This window comes from Megalobrama amblycephala, linkage group LG18 (genome assembly GCF_018812025.1).
Source record: "Megalobrama amblycephala isolate DHTTF-2021 linkage group LG18, ASM1881202v1, whole genome shotgun sequence".
Classification (NCBI taxonomy): Eukaryota; Metazoa; Chordata; class Actinopteri; order Cypriniformes; family Xenocyprididae; genus Megalobrama; species Megalobrama amblycephala.
Genome location: NC_063061.1, coordinates 21,973,691 through 21,988,163, shown reverse-complemented (window position 1 = coordinate 21,988,163; position 14,473 = coordinate 21,973,691). Strand labels below are relative to the sequence as shown.

General features: G+C 35.5%; 1 protein-coding gene across 1 annotated transcript; it reads right to left on the bottom strand.

The window, feature by feature from the left end:
* Window positions 1–222: 222 nt before the first annotated feature.
* On the bottom strand, window positions 223–5,987 carry aqp3b (aquaporin 3b). Its single transcript, XM_048167308.1, has 6 exons — window positions 5,779–5,987; window positions 2,951–3,077; window positions 2,124–2,261; window positions 1,815–1,933; window positions 1,295–1,512; window positions 223–1,207 (listed from the first exon to the last, which is right to left on the bottom strand). Exons 1-6 carry the CDS (start codon window positions 5,884–5,886, stop codon window positions 1,018–1,020), a joined length of 900 nt encoding a protein of 299 aa, XP_048023265.1. The 5' UTR covers window positions 5,887–5,987; the 3' UTR covers window positions 223–1,017.
* Between the last annotated feature and the right edge of the window lie 8,486 nt (window positions 5,988–14,473).

Below are 14,473 nucleotides of genomic sequence, written 5' to 3'. Positions count from 1 at the left end.
CAGACACTTCTCGATTTGTTACAAAATGTCACAGAAGACATGAATTTATACTGTATATATCCATAAATATATTTACCTTATGCAATGTTATTTAATGGCAAAGGAACAGCTTGTCCTTTAGAAATCCTGATGTTTTACTGGACTGAATGATGCAAATATATACTGAGCAACTACATGAACAGACATCAGAGACATCCTCTGACATTAAATTACCAGATCATTTCAAAAATACATTTCATGCATGGTGATTCTCATATTTAAATATTACAGATCTATTAGAATCTTAGTTCCTTCTCAAAATGCAGTTTATTGTTAAAGATTACAATATAAATGAGCACATTTTATATGCATAGTCAGTGTAAACTCAGTCATTTTCCCAGAACAGAAAAAGGCACATAATGCAACAAAACATTTCCAAAAGTTCAAAAAGCAACATGACAATGTAAACAGAACTGAATTTCTCACTGCATAATTACTCATATTATTCACTGATAATAAAATTGGAACAGTAGTGAAACAAGTATTTTCATGGCTTTGATGCAGTATTCAAAAGTGTGAACATTTTCATAAATCATATCCCTTATTCATAATTATTCATTATGCAGATAGGAGCTTTAGAGATAAATGAACAGGTGACAACAACTGACTTGTTAGCAGATTGGATGAATTAATTTAGCTATGATTGGGCTTTTTTGAATAAATTGAAAAGGATAACTAGTATGTTTATGTATAAAACACAGATATTTATCAGGATATTTAGAGTGATATGCAAATTACGATTCTCCAATTATATCAATAATGGATATCAACTAATTGTGCGAACAGTACAAAAAATAGAGTCTAATCATGATGTCAAGGGCACAGCCGTCCAGTATAGCTGTCAAAAGTTATGATTTAATAATGTGGGTCTTGCTAGTCGAAAATGTGCAAAAATACACAATATTGCTACTATTGTCATGAAAACTAATTTAATTTTAGAGGCTAAATTGTGGAAGATGACTCCATTTGAACCCAGACTTACGCTGTCTCCTTCTCAGAAACAGCAGAGAGTTTGAGTCTCTCCTTCTGTTCTCTTTCCACTGCTTCCCTTTTAACTCTTTCTTCTCCTTCCACATGGTATCCCACCATCAGCTGATACACCATCACACCGAACACAGCACCAATGAATGGGGCAAAGACGGGCACAAAGGACCAGTAAGAGTTTTCTCTGTGGTGGATGAAACATATATCAGTGTCAGAGATTACATCAAAAGTGAAATAGATGGAAAAATGTATACAAGAATATGTGACTTACGAGAACACCTCTGAGCCCCATCCAGCAATTGCGGTGAAGATCCGAGGTCCCAAGTCTCTCGCTGGATTTACAGCATAACCTGAGTTAAAACCCATGGACTGACCAATCACCAGAACCACAAAGCCGACAGTAAAGGCCTCCAGCCCTCGTGGGATGGGGTTATTGTAAGGGTCGACAATGGCAAGGATACACACGATCAGAGCTGCCGTGCCAATTATCTGTGTTGAAGGCAAGGGATAGTTCACTCACTGAAAATTCTGACATCGTTTACTCACCCTCATGTTGTTCCAAAACTGACATTCTTTTTTCTGTGTAACACAAAAGATGATATTCTGAAGATTATGTTTTTGTCCATACAATCAGTGCTCTAAATACGCAGCATAGTATAGCACTAATATATTTCAATACCATCACTTTTTCTTGAGTACCGGGACTTCTCACATGTTCACTTTCATTGTATGGACAAAACACTGAGACATTCTTCAAAATATCTTCAATGAATGCTGATTTTCTGTCTTACCTGATCAAAGAAGCCATTGAGCAAAGTAAGGTGTTTAGAAGGGTATGTAGCAAAAATTCCAGCAGTTGCATTGTCCCCTACAACGACTAGAGAACCTTGTCCAAAGTCCCAAATTGCATCTGCAAAGCATCAAGTTCACATAAGCTAGAAACAAGCTCTTTGAGATCTTCAAAAGCTCTCAGTTCACAAACACAATCCTCATAAACTGAGAAGTTTCATTGTTGGCTGCAACAGACTGACCAAAGATCTGGACTGACAAAAATGTGGATTATTGACAACCAATAATACTTTAACAGGCCTAAAACTCACCAATATACATGCCAAATATTATTCCTGAGCCAAGAAAAGCCCCCAGAGTCTGGGACAGGAAGTACACGGGAAATTTCCTCCAGGGCTCTCTCCCCAATAAACAGAGGGAAAAGGTCACAGTAGGGTTTATGTGACCTCCTGTAAAATACAAAGTCGATCTTATGATACATTTAAAATGAGATCTTCACAGAACACAATGACAATGAAACAATACTATAGACTCTCACTTTATATTTTTATGTACATGCTGATTAAGCCGCAGGATTAAACTTCAAAAATTCAACTTAAACGTTTTCATAACATTTTTAGCCATGGGTTATTAGGCTTAATCTATGTCTGGGAACTTTGTTTTTCAACTGTCTGCAACTTCCTTTAAGACCTTTAGTCCAAGACTTCACTTATAGTCCAAACACTCTTTATTATTATTATTATTATTATTATTATTATTCCTCTGTTTGAAATGTTAAAATCAAAACTGCCAGTTGATGTTGTCTGATATTGTCTTGGCTTTTCATCAAAAATTGAACTGAATGTTCCAGGTACAGTTCATCCATCTGAGTGAACTTTAACCATGAGTCAACCCTTGATTCCACCCAATAATTTCTGAAAATAAAATGTTCTAAAAGTAGAAAAGAATGTAATGTAATTTTAAATCCATCTGCTGAATGTTTGGCTGAAGCCTTCACATTTTAATATCTGGTTCTCAGCTGTAAGTGAGTCACTGCATTGAAATGCTACATCTGAAATCTGAAATTTCCTGTGTTCTCCCAGGGAAAAATAAAAATAAAAAAATCTGACAGTTTTAAGAAACTTATAACCAATGTTACCTGAGACTTGCCCACAAACTAGGATTCCCAATGTAGCGGCAAACCCAAACGCAAAATTCACTGTCAGAAACATTCCATGAGAGCCTCCGCTTAGAACCAACTGGGCAACAGCACCACAGCCAAACATCTGTAAATAGAGACATTAAAGGGTTAGTTCACCCAAAAATGAAAATTCTGTCATTTATTACTCACCCTCATGCCGTTCCACACCTTTAAGACCTTCGTTAATCTTCGGAACGCAAATTTTGTTGAAATCCGATGGCTCAGTGAGGCCTGCATAGCCAGCAATAACATTTCCTCTCTCAAGATCCATTAATGTACTAAAAACATATTTAAATCAGTTCATGTGAGTACAGTGGTTCAATATTAATAATATAAAGCGACGAGAATATTTTTGGTGCGCCAAAAAAACAAAATAATGACTTATATTGTGATGGCCGATTTCAAAACACTGCTTCATGAAGCTTCGGAGCGTTATGAATCTTTTGTGTCGAATCAGTGGTTCGGAGTGCCAAAGTCACGTGATTTCAGCAGTTTGGCGGTTTGACACGCGATCCGAATCATGAATCGACACAAAAGATTCATAACGCTCTGAAGCTTCATGAAGCTTCATGAGCTTCATGTTTTTTTTGGCGCACCAAAAATATTCTCGTCGCTTTATAATATTAATATTGAACCACTGTACTCACATGAACTGATTTAAATATGTTTTTAGTACCTTTATAGATCTTGAGAGAGGAAATGTCATTACTGGCTATGCAGGCCTCACTGAGCCATCAGATTTCAACAAAAAATCTTAATTTGTGTTCCGAAGATTAACGAAGGTCTTACGGGTGTGGAACGGCATGAGGGTGAGTAATAACTGACATTATTTTCATTTTTTGGTGAACTAACCCTTTAAGAATAGAAATTCAATAATTTGCTCAGTCTTTTGTGTGTTGCTGCACATCAAAGACATTTGTGATGTCTGATGGCAAAGTTTGACTAGATACCTAACAAAGTTAATTAAGCTATAGATTAAATAACTGGCAATTTCAGCAAATAAATCTCAATAAAAATCATATTTTGTTTCACAGAGATATACATCCTTGGCTTCGCGTACCTGTTTGAACCTGGACTGCAATTGAAGAATGCGAAACATTATGGGCACCATGTGGATTTGATAGATAATGTGCGTACGAGTGTGTGTGTACTTGCCCTCTCTTCCATTGTGTAATGCCCTCTAGCCTGTCTGTGTTTGCCAGCCGTTATTGAGTCGCATGATCAGCCTCTGGATGGGGGGTTCTGAGACCGCACAGTACCATCAGAAAACAACAGATGGGCGTGGGGGAGATCTATTTTTCTCCAGATATTGCTGCTCTGGAGTCTTAGTTTCCATTAAAAACAGATGATGAGATATGGTTTTACCTGTGGTCCCCCTGTGGTGTGTCAAATTTATTCCAGATATGGGCTGTCTTGAATTCTGGATTGTCAACCCTGTTGTGCCCAACTCTTGTTGCTTTTGCTTACCTGTCAATTGTGTTGTAGCTTACAAAATGTCAAAATACAAAGTACAGTTTAAGCAGTTTTAGTGATAAATTATCTTAATTAGCATGTCCTGATTTTGCTGAGTTGGGCACGTTCCTGGGTCAACATATTTTCTTTTGGTCTAATTGTTTAAAGGTAATTGAAAATGGAAGGGGATGTTTGTTGGTTTATGTTGTTTTCTTTCTCTTCAGATAAACACTTAAAGTGAACCTGAATTGAGTCTTCTACCTGTTGATCTTTCAGAAAGAAGCCTACATTGTTAAATGTAACCCTATTTGGAGGACTGGTAACCCAAATTTGGTAAAAGTGTGAAAAAAAATCTAAAAAAGTGTGCATCTGGATCAGGGTGATCCAGTCCTATTTTGCTTTGAAAAACTGGCACAAAAGTAAGATGGATTACTTGATCCTGATAACAAAACATGGGATTTCAAGATAATTCTGAAATATTTAAACTTTTTAAACAACTGGTCCCAGGGATATGAAATGGCCCACTGTAAAGTGTCTGAAACATGTGTAAAGCAGCTAATTGGCTATCAGCAAGACATGAATTCAACTCCTGTTATGTCATCTTACAGTCTGTTCTGCAAAGGAGACATTTTGCTTCAAAAGTTACAAAATGAAAACTTATTTTACCTTTGAACATTTAACATCATGCTTTAATAATCATTATTGGCCAAAGCTGAGAACAAAGAACCATGTTCTTATTAAAAGTAGGATAAAAAAGTACAAAGCTTAAGTATAAAGTATAAAAAATGCATATGTTCTTTTTAAATATATCATAAAAACTCTCTCTGCAAATCATTTGCAAAATGAGGAACTCCCTTCAGGTGTAGCTGAACTGAAATTTTAGGCTTTTCAGCAGATGAAAGCATATAGATTATTTTTGATACCTTACAAGTATCCCTTTCACATTCTCATCAAAGAAAATAAATGTATGATTTATCGTCCATCTATCAAGCTTAGTACAATCGATATAGTATATTTTTTTTTACAAACTAATTAACTAAGCTGAAATTTCAGATTTTTTTATATATATTGATTATTTGGAAGCAATTCAAACAGAAAACTATAGAAAAAGTGTTTCTATAAACACATAAATGTGCCCAAACAGCAATGCCTGCAAATATTTAGCCACTTTCCTGGATGATAACACTGTTTAATCACTACCCCTCTAAATTGTTTAATATAGTTCCTATCAAAATTAATAAAACGCTTTACGATAAGTATCCAAAACTGACATCAATGCTGAAATCGATTTGTCTCATCACTCATCAATGACAAAAACAACAAAAGTGTCTCACCACTAGAATGAGGGTGCCAAGGCATTCTGCCAGTGCCTGTCGCATCAGCAGGTTCCGGACCTGAAATGTCCGAGCCATCTTTTCCAGAAGCACCTTCTGTCTTCCCATAATGCCTTAGGATAGTCTAAAGATGATGATTATAGGGTGCTTTAATGAAGACGGACTGCTGCTGCATGGGTAAGTGGTCCTGTACAACTTTTCCTACTGAGTTCAGGACCTATATGTGCTTCTGAAGGTCCCGCCCTCAGTCAATAAAAAAACAAAAACAGCATTCCTACAATTTTTTCCCCCCCCTGCCTCTTCCCATCTCACTTACACATCATTTCTTGTACTTTTTTCATGTCAGACTTACCAGTTTTGAATGTTTTTGTTATGAATGTGTGGGTGAGGACTGGGATACAGGGAGTTCTCCTGCTGCAAATATATAAAAGTATCTTAAATCCGGATCTGAATGGCCCTAGGGTTTGGTGCGCAAAAAAAACTATAGCTAGTGCTTTTTCCTGTGTGGATTGTAGCCCCATAGCAGGCAATGGCTGGAACCATGATGAGAGTGGTTAAGGTTACCTTACATTTTTTAAATGAATATTTTAGGTTTGTGGAAATGCATGGGTATTTAACCAGCAATGAAGTTTGGCAAGTGTTTGAAACAGGGCAGATGTTTTTTATTCTGGAAAGTATTTGCGCCACATGATGGTCACAAGCCTGGAGTGTCTGAAATTCTATTTCCGTAATAAAGTTAAATAATAGACTATGTTTTTTTATTGTCCTAGAAACACAATGGCTTGTGGCACCAGTCTCATATATCTCATAATGAATCCAACATTATGACATTGTGGATGTTTGCCAAAACACAAGATCTTAATTTCTTTCCCTATATGGTATTTGCACTTGGTATTTGTGTGCTTAATAAATGTTACTTAATCTGAGTTATGTCTTTCCATAAATAGGATGAATAAAGTGGCTGGTAACAAGCTCCAACGCTCAAGTCTCTTTCTGTGGAATTCTATGAAGGCCAATATGTCTCATGACAGATAATAACTGCAAATACGTCTTCTTTACTGATCTATGCAAGGGGTCAATTGTGGCTAACCCCTGCTGGTAGATGTTATAATTACACCTTTCTCGGGGCAAAAAGAGCACTTTTCTCCATTCACAGCCATTCAAACGTAGCTGCAGTGTTTTCTAAAGAATGTTTTTGCAAGCAACTTATAAATCACAAATATTCCATTATAGTAGATGTTTTATCTGTGCCCAGTAGTGTCAAAAGCAACAGTAATGTTGACATGTAGAAGATATGAAGAACTTTGCGGGAAATTTCATGAGTTTTACCTTCATCTGACTCCCAAATCAGCCTAGAGTGAAAACAGTAAAATTCTCCCTTGATTTATGTGGATTTTAATAATAATTTAAAATATATATATATATATATATATATATATACAGGGAGTGCAGAATTATTAGGCAAGTTGATTTTCTGATCATATTTTTTTCCCAAGCACATTTTACCAATTCCAATCCACATCAATCTTAATAACTACTATTAATATTGTTTTTAATCATTTATAAGTGATATATAATTGTTCATGAAGGCTGGAAATGAAAAATGCCTTATATTCAGGTGTGCAGAATTATTAGGCAAGTTTTCTTTTACAGGCAAAATGAGCCAAAAAAGAGATTTAACTCAGACTGAAAAGTCAAAAATTATTAAATACTCATGAGAAGGATGCAATACTAATGCAATACTAGAAATTGCAAAGTTAAAGCATGACCAAGGGACAGCAAAATGCTCATTGGGTCAGCGGGGTCAGACAAAAACAGGTGGAAAAGAAAAGACACATGTTAACTGCAAAATAATTAAGAATTAAGGTGAAGAATTAAGTGTGAAACCATCAGGAACCCTTTAGTCTCCAGCGCCACCATTTTCCAGAGCTGCAACCTACCTGGAGTCTCCAGAAGTGCAAGGTGTTAGGATCTCAGAGACTTAGGTTAGCTAAAGAATCCTAAAAAATGACCTGCACTTGATAAGAATCACAAGCTGAAGTGTTATAAAATACATGAAGACTGGGTTTAATAGGGCTTATAGACAGACAGCTTGAGAGTGACTCCTGATGGACCAGCACCACATCCTCTTGTACCACTGTTTGAAGAATTTATCCAGAATCTGGCAGTAAGGTGTTTGAGTTCACTTTTAGTCCATCTCTTATCCTGAAATGTCTGTCTTGCAGAGATGGACTAAAAATGATCTTCCAAAACTTACTGCCAGATTCTGGAAGATAAATTCTTCAAACAGTGGTACAAGAGGATGTGGTGCTGGTCCTTCAGGAGTCACTCTCAAGCTGTCTGTTTATAAGGCCTATAAAAACCCAGTCTTCATGTATTTTATAACACTTCAGCTTGTGATTCTTATCAAGTGCAGGTCATTTTTTAGGATTCTTTAGCTAACCTAAGTCTCTGAGATCCTGAGACCTTGCACTTCTGGAGACTCCAGGTAGGTTGCAGTTCTGGAAAATGGTGGCGCTGGAGACTAAAGGGTTCCTGATGGTTTCACACATAATTCTTAATTATTTTGCAGTTAACGTGTCTTTTCTTTTCCACCTGTTTTTGTCTGACCCCGCTGACCCAATGAGCATTTTGCTGTCCCTTGGTCATGCTTTAACTTTGCAATTTCTAGTATTGCATTAGTGTTGCGTCCTTCTCATGAGTATTTTGACTTTTCAGTCTGAGTTAAATCTCTTTTTTGGCTCATTTTGCCTGTAAAAGAAAACTTGCCTAATAATTCTGCACACCTGAATATAAGGCATTTTTCATTTCCAGCCTTCATGAACAATTATATATCACTTATAAATGATTAAAAACAATATTAATAGTAGTTATTAGATTGATATGGATTGGAATTGGTGGAATTGGTAAAATGCTTGGGATTTAAAATAATTTAAAATATATATATATATATATATATATATATATATATATATATATATATATATATATATTATACTTTCATATTCCTGCATATAGCCTATACATACACTAGTACCATTCAAAAGTTAGAAGAAAAAAATTAATACTTTTATTCGGCAAGGATGCAAAGGTTCCCTAGAACGTTCTTTCACAAGATGTAATATAAGTCTAAGGTGTCCCCTGAATGTGTTCTGTGAAGTTTCAGCTCAAAATACCCCATTGATTTTTTTAAATTAAATTTTTTTAACTGCCTATTTTGAGGCATCATTAACTATGCACCGATTCAGGCTGCGGCCCCTTTAAATCTCTCTCTCCCTGCAGTAATATACAGTATACAGAATACAGTAATAAACGATGGTAACTTTTACCACATTTAACAGTACATTAGCAACATGCTAACGAAACATTTAGAAAGACAATTTACAAATATCACTAAAAATATCATGTAATCATGGATCATGTCAGTTATTATTGCTCCATCTGCCATTTTTCGCTATTGTCCTTGCTTGCTTACCTAGTCTGATGATTCAGCTGTGCACAGATCCAGACGTTACTGGCTGCCCTTGTCTAATGCCTTGAACATGGGCTGGCATATGCAAATATTGAGATTCGCCTGTTCTTCGGAGGTCTTTTAAACAAATGAGATTTATATAAGAAGGAGGAAGCAATGGAGTTTGAAACTCAATGTCTTTTCCATGTACTGAACTCTTGTTATTCAACTATGCCAAGGTAAATTCAATTTTTGATTCTAGGGCACCTTTAAATTGATCAAAAGTGACAGTAAGGATGTACAATGTTACAAGATTTATGTTTCGAATAAATGATATTCTTTTGAACTTCCTATTGATATATGTATAATGTATCATGATTTCCACAAAAATATTAAGCAGCAAAACTGTTTTCAACATAAGAAATGTTTCTTGAGCATCAAATAAACATATTAGAATGACTGGAATAATGGCTGCTGATAATTCAGTGTTGTCACAGGAATAAACTGCATTTTAAAATATATTACAATAGAAAACAGTTATTTTAACAGTTATTTATTTTACATGAGTACATGAGTTTTACTGTATTTTTGATCAAATAATTGCAGCCTCGAAGAGCATAAGATACTTTTTCCAAACAACAATAACAACAACAACAAAAACTTATCGAGTCCAAATTGAATGGTAGTGTATCGGATACATGTCGCGTGTGTGCGTTCAGTCACGGGAAGCTAAGCAATCAGCTGATTCATGACATCGTCTATAGAGCCAACACAATTGTTACATCTTATTTTCACATCAATACTCAACCCTGCTACGCCCCATCCCCGTCCGGAAAAGTTAAGTGATTTGTTTCATAACTGTCTTTCGTTAATTAATTCTTTTGGCTCATCTTGTACTGTATTTTTTTGTATGCTTGGATGATTGCTTCTGCTCAAAATGGCCTCCTCTGGTCCTTGTCGCGATAGCCTACTTCCATCGATTATATCGTGTATTTTACTGAATTTAGTTGGTTTCAAATGTTTTAAGTACATGAAAAAAATACTATAGTAATATATAGTAGATACCATAGTGTTTTTGAACCATACTAAAATTGTAGTATAGCTTACTGTACTGTATATATTATAGTATTTACAACACTTTGTTAATGAATACTATGTATTAACTATAGTGAACTGATAAACTGTAATAAATACTGTAGTGTACTTTAGTATTTACTACAGTAAACTGTAGTTTATTGTAGTATAATATATCCTATAGTTGTAGAAAGTGGTTATATTATCACAGCAACTATAGAATTACCACAACAAATTAATTCAAGTACTTTACTATAGCATTGTTCAAAAACATGTGGGTGGTAAAATGCTGTTGTTGTTTTTTTAATGACTTTATTCTTTCTTGTTTTACTGCATGTAAAACTCCCTTTTAATATAATGTAATGACTCTCTGAATTGTGCAAATCCAGGGAAATAAAAAATAGTTGGAGGCCTTTTGGTTTATATTTAATATTTAATGTTAGGGTTATTATACTGTGTTTGCTACTTCAGGTGACGGTCTGTGACAACTTTATATGAAAATGTAATGCTATCAAGAGTGTATTGTGTCTAGGGAAATTGCAATGTTGTGCACATTATGGGCTGTTATAAAGGCCCATCTTTTAAGGGGGCCCTATAATGTGTATAAGATATTAAGGCTTGCCAGTTGTTTGTCTTTGGGTTACAATTGAATTACTTTGGTTTAAAAGAATCATGCTGAAGATGTCCAGTATGCTGTCAACAATAACAGAATCACTTCTGATGATCAATTATATATCTGTTGTATGTGACACTTTCTTTAATCGTTCGCCCATCTTTCTGCTGGTCTCTTTCCAAATCATAATAGCTTTCTCGTAATTGTAAGAAACTAATGGTGGGTTCAGTTAAATGCCTGCCCAACTTTAAAGTATGAACTGTTCTTTGTGTCAATATACACATTCAAATACAATCTAATAGCTGTCTGACATTAGAGACCTAGACCTCTTAAATATCTGGCTAAGATTAGACGTCTTGAGGAAGAGAATGCTTGAAATATTGGTGCACTTTAGTGAGTGTCAGCTGAATACGGAACGTCAATGTTCATCTCTTAAAAAAAAAATACAATCATCTCTTAATGCATTTGCTCTCAATTCAACTTTAGTTAGCTTTCCTCCATTTGACTTGCTTCCAAGCATTTTGATCGGAAACCAGTGTTAATGAACATGAAATTTAGGAACACATTGCAACCCTGTTTCTGAACCCCACCAAGAGTACATTTTGAATCCTTCTGTTATGACGCACCCATTTTCAAATGCCTCTACCAGTAAGCTGATGGAATGAATCAGTTGTGTTTGATTAAGGAGACATCCAAAATTTTGGGGGGCGTCCAGGAACAGGGTTGGGTCTTGAAGGAAGAGTTCACCCAAAAAATCATTTACTCACCCTCATTCGCTATTTCTTTAATGTGTATGGCACAGAACGCAAGGTGAAAGTTACAGAAATATATTGCATTAGAGAACTGAAGTGCAGCAAATTAGTTCTGAGATCTGTTAGTAGTTCAAAGATTACAGCGATTATACTTCATCTCCCCCATCGGGCTGCTCCCGGGACATGCTCGGGAATTAATTCAGCCCATGAAACCATCCATACTGAGGTCTTTGATAAGTACTGCACTAGGCTTTGAAAGAACAACCTGACTGACTGAATGTCAATACGATTCTGACAGACTTTTTTTAACTGTAGAGAATTAAAAGTGATATGAAGTGGTATTTCAGGTAACATTTAAATGGCAGGCTATTCGGAAAGTATGGGAACGTAATGTGAAGTGTCTTAGAAAAGAACCAAAAGATGTCACGACCTATCGCAGGATACATTGAGAGTGTTTGTTCACACCTACATGGCTCTGTAATATCTTCACCATTTTATAGCAGACAGTTATGAAAAATGGCTACAAATAAAGCAAACAGTGTTTAAACAGTCAGCCGCTGTCCATTGTATAGGTGTCATAGGCACAGACTTACAGGCAAGAGGACTCTCAAGTGTTTTTTGATTAAATATTAAAAATGAATAGATGTATGGATAGAATAGCACTGTTGCATTTTATGTCTATATCATTCTGCCTTAGTTGGCAATGACTCTTATTTAATCTTCTCTTTTGTAAAACATCATATTATGATTCTACCTATCCTTGCAGTCAGATTCATCACTGTGGGCTTTGAATACATTCAGTTCTTTCTCATCTGAGGGTGATGTTAGAACACAAAACATAAAAAAGTGATTTTGACCTAAAGGTCTTATGCACTTATTTTTTCAATACAAAATAAGATTTTTTTTTTCTTTCTTTCTTTTTTTTTTTTTTTTTAAATAAGAGTGGCTCAGTGTTAAGAAACCGACTGTGAGAAATGTACAAAAATCATTTTTATTTTGACGATGCTCTGTTGGGGTGACTGAACAGTGCTGTGCACGAGGTGAGTTGTAAGACCACAGTTTCACTAATTAAAAGTGAAGTACAGGGTCGCTCATACATGACTACCACCCTCCTGAGGTGATATTGTGGTATTTATTATTATTTATTAATTCATTTTTATTTTATTTTAATAAGTAGCTACATTAGCTTTTAGCATTAAATATCAGAACATTAAATATCTTCTATAGGTGTTACAGTAGAATAAGTTAAGTGTATAATAATAATATTTATATTAAATTAATATCATTTTTCTATCATTATAGTTGTCTTTATTAGTAATAGTAGTAGCCTAGTAATTATAGTGTTATATTATTTTAATAAGTATTTGGTTTTTAGGATTCAATTAATGCACAACATTTAAATATCCACATATTCTGTTTGTGTTACAATCCACCCCAGTAGTAGGCTACAGTTACAGTAGTAGTAGGTTGTAACAACACTGTAACAACAACTTTTTATCTTTTTTTTTTTTTTTTTACAGTGATTTACACAATGTAGAGTTTGAAGTTAGCATCAGAGCAATGTAGAGTTTTTTATTTCTAAGCAACTTTAATTTGAAGACTATAAACCTGGGAATATTATATCAAATTTTTAGATGCATACCTCTCAAAAACACCGAGTTAGAGAAAGAAAAATGTAACAACACTCTCCGGTTACCCCTACAAAGCATTCAGCACACACGCCGCTTTTGTCAGTAGGCGGCAGCAGTACACCGTTGAATTCGGTTTTCCTGGAACCGTATGCTGAACTGATGAGACGTGAAAGGAAACCTACAGAGAACAGCAAGGCAGACACGCGATGACCATCTGGTGACGGTTTTGTCCTCGGGCAGCAAGTAGCCTCAAGTCCATGGCTACTCCTACCTGAGTCACGAATGAAATCAGCCAGGCATGAAAGAGCAGGGCTTGTGTCTGCTGTGATTGCTGCAACAGATTTTGAGATTTCTGCAAACCAAAATGAGTCTCAAAAGGGTTTTGAGCTTTGCTGGAATTTAACTAAAGTAATCAAAAGGGCTTAGTAGTAACCACACACACACATACACATTAAGGTGAATCCTTATCCACTTTTTGCCATTGGCTCCATCATTGAAATGGCCTCAGGTATTGTTTCTATGGAGACCAAAGATTTTTCTTCAGTATATAGCAACTTTTACTTCATTGAAAGGGAAAATTAAATTACTTTTTTAACTGATGTGATGGGAAGTCTCACTGAGTTCGTTTCAAAATTCGTTTGTGCACGTATTGCCTGACACATTGGCATAAAATATTATATGCTTTAAAGGTGCCCTAGAATTAAAAATTGAATTTACCTTGGCATAGTTAAATAACAAGAGTTCAGTACATAGAAATGACATACAGTGAGTCTCAAACACCGTTGTTTCCTCCTTCTTATATAAATCTCATTTGTTTAAAAGACCTCCGAAGAACAGGCGAATCTCAACATAACACCGACTGTTACGTAACAGTCGGGATCGTTAATATGTACGACCCCAATATTTGCATATGCCAGCTCATGTTCAAGGCATTACACAAGGGCAGCCAGTATTAACGTCTGGATCTGTGCACAGCTGAATCATCAGACTAGGTAAGCAAGCAAGGACAATAGCGAAAAATGGCAGATGGAGCAATAATAACTGACATGATCCATGATAACATGATATTTTTAGTGATATTTGTAAATTGTCTTTCTAAATGTTTTGTTAACATGTTGCTATAATGTACTGTTAAATGTGGTTAAAGTTACCATCGTTTCTTACTGTATTCAAG

Bases quoted from the DNA above. Each gene is read 5' to 3' on its own strand.
- aqp3b (XM_048167308.1), bottom strand. From the start codon at position 5,886: ATGGGAAGACAGAAGGTGCTTCTGGAAAAGATGGCTCGGACATTTCAG. The intron at 1,513-1,814 runs GTAAGACAGAAA...CCTTCAACACAG, and splicing joins TCAATGGCTTCTTTGATCAG to ATAATTGGCACGGCAGCTCT. The intron at 1,208-1,294 runs GTAAGTCACATA...CATCCACCACAG, and splicing joins TGGGGCTCAGAGGTGTTCTC to AGAAAACTCTTACTGGTCCT.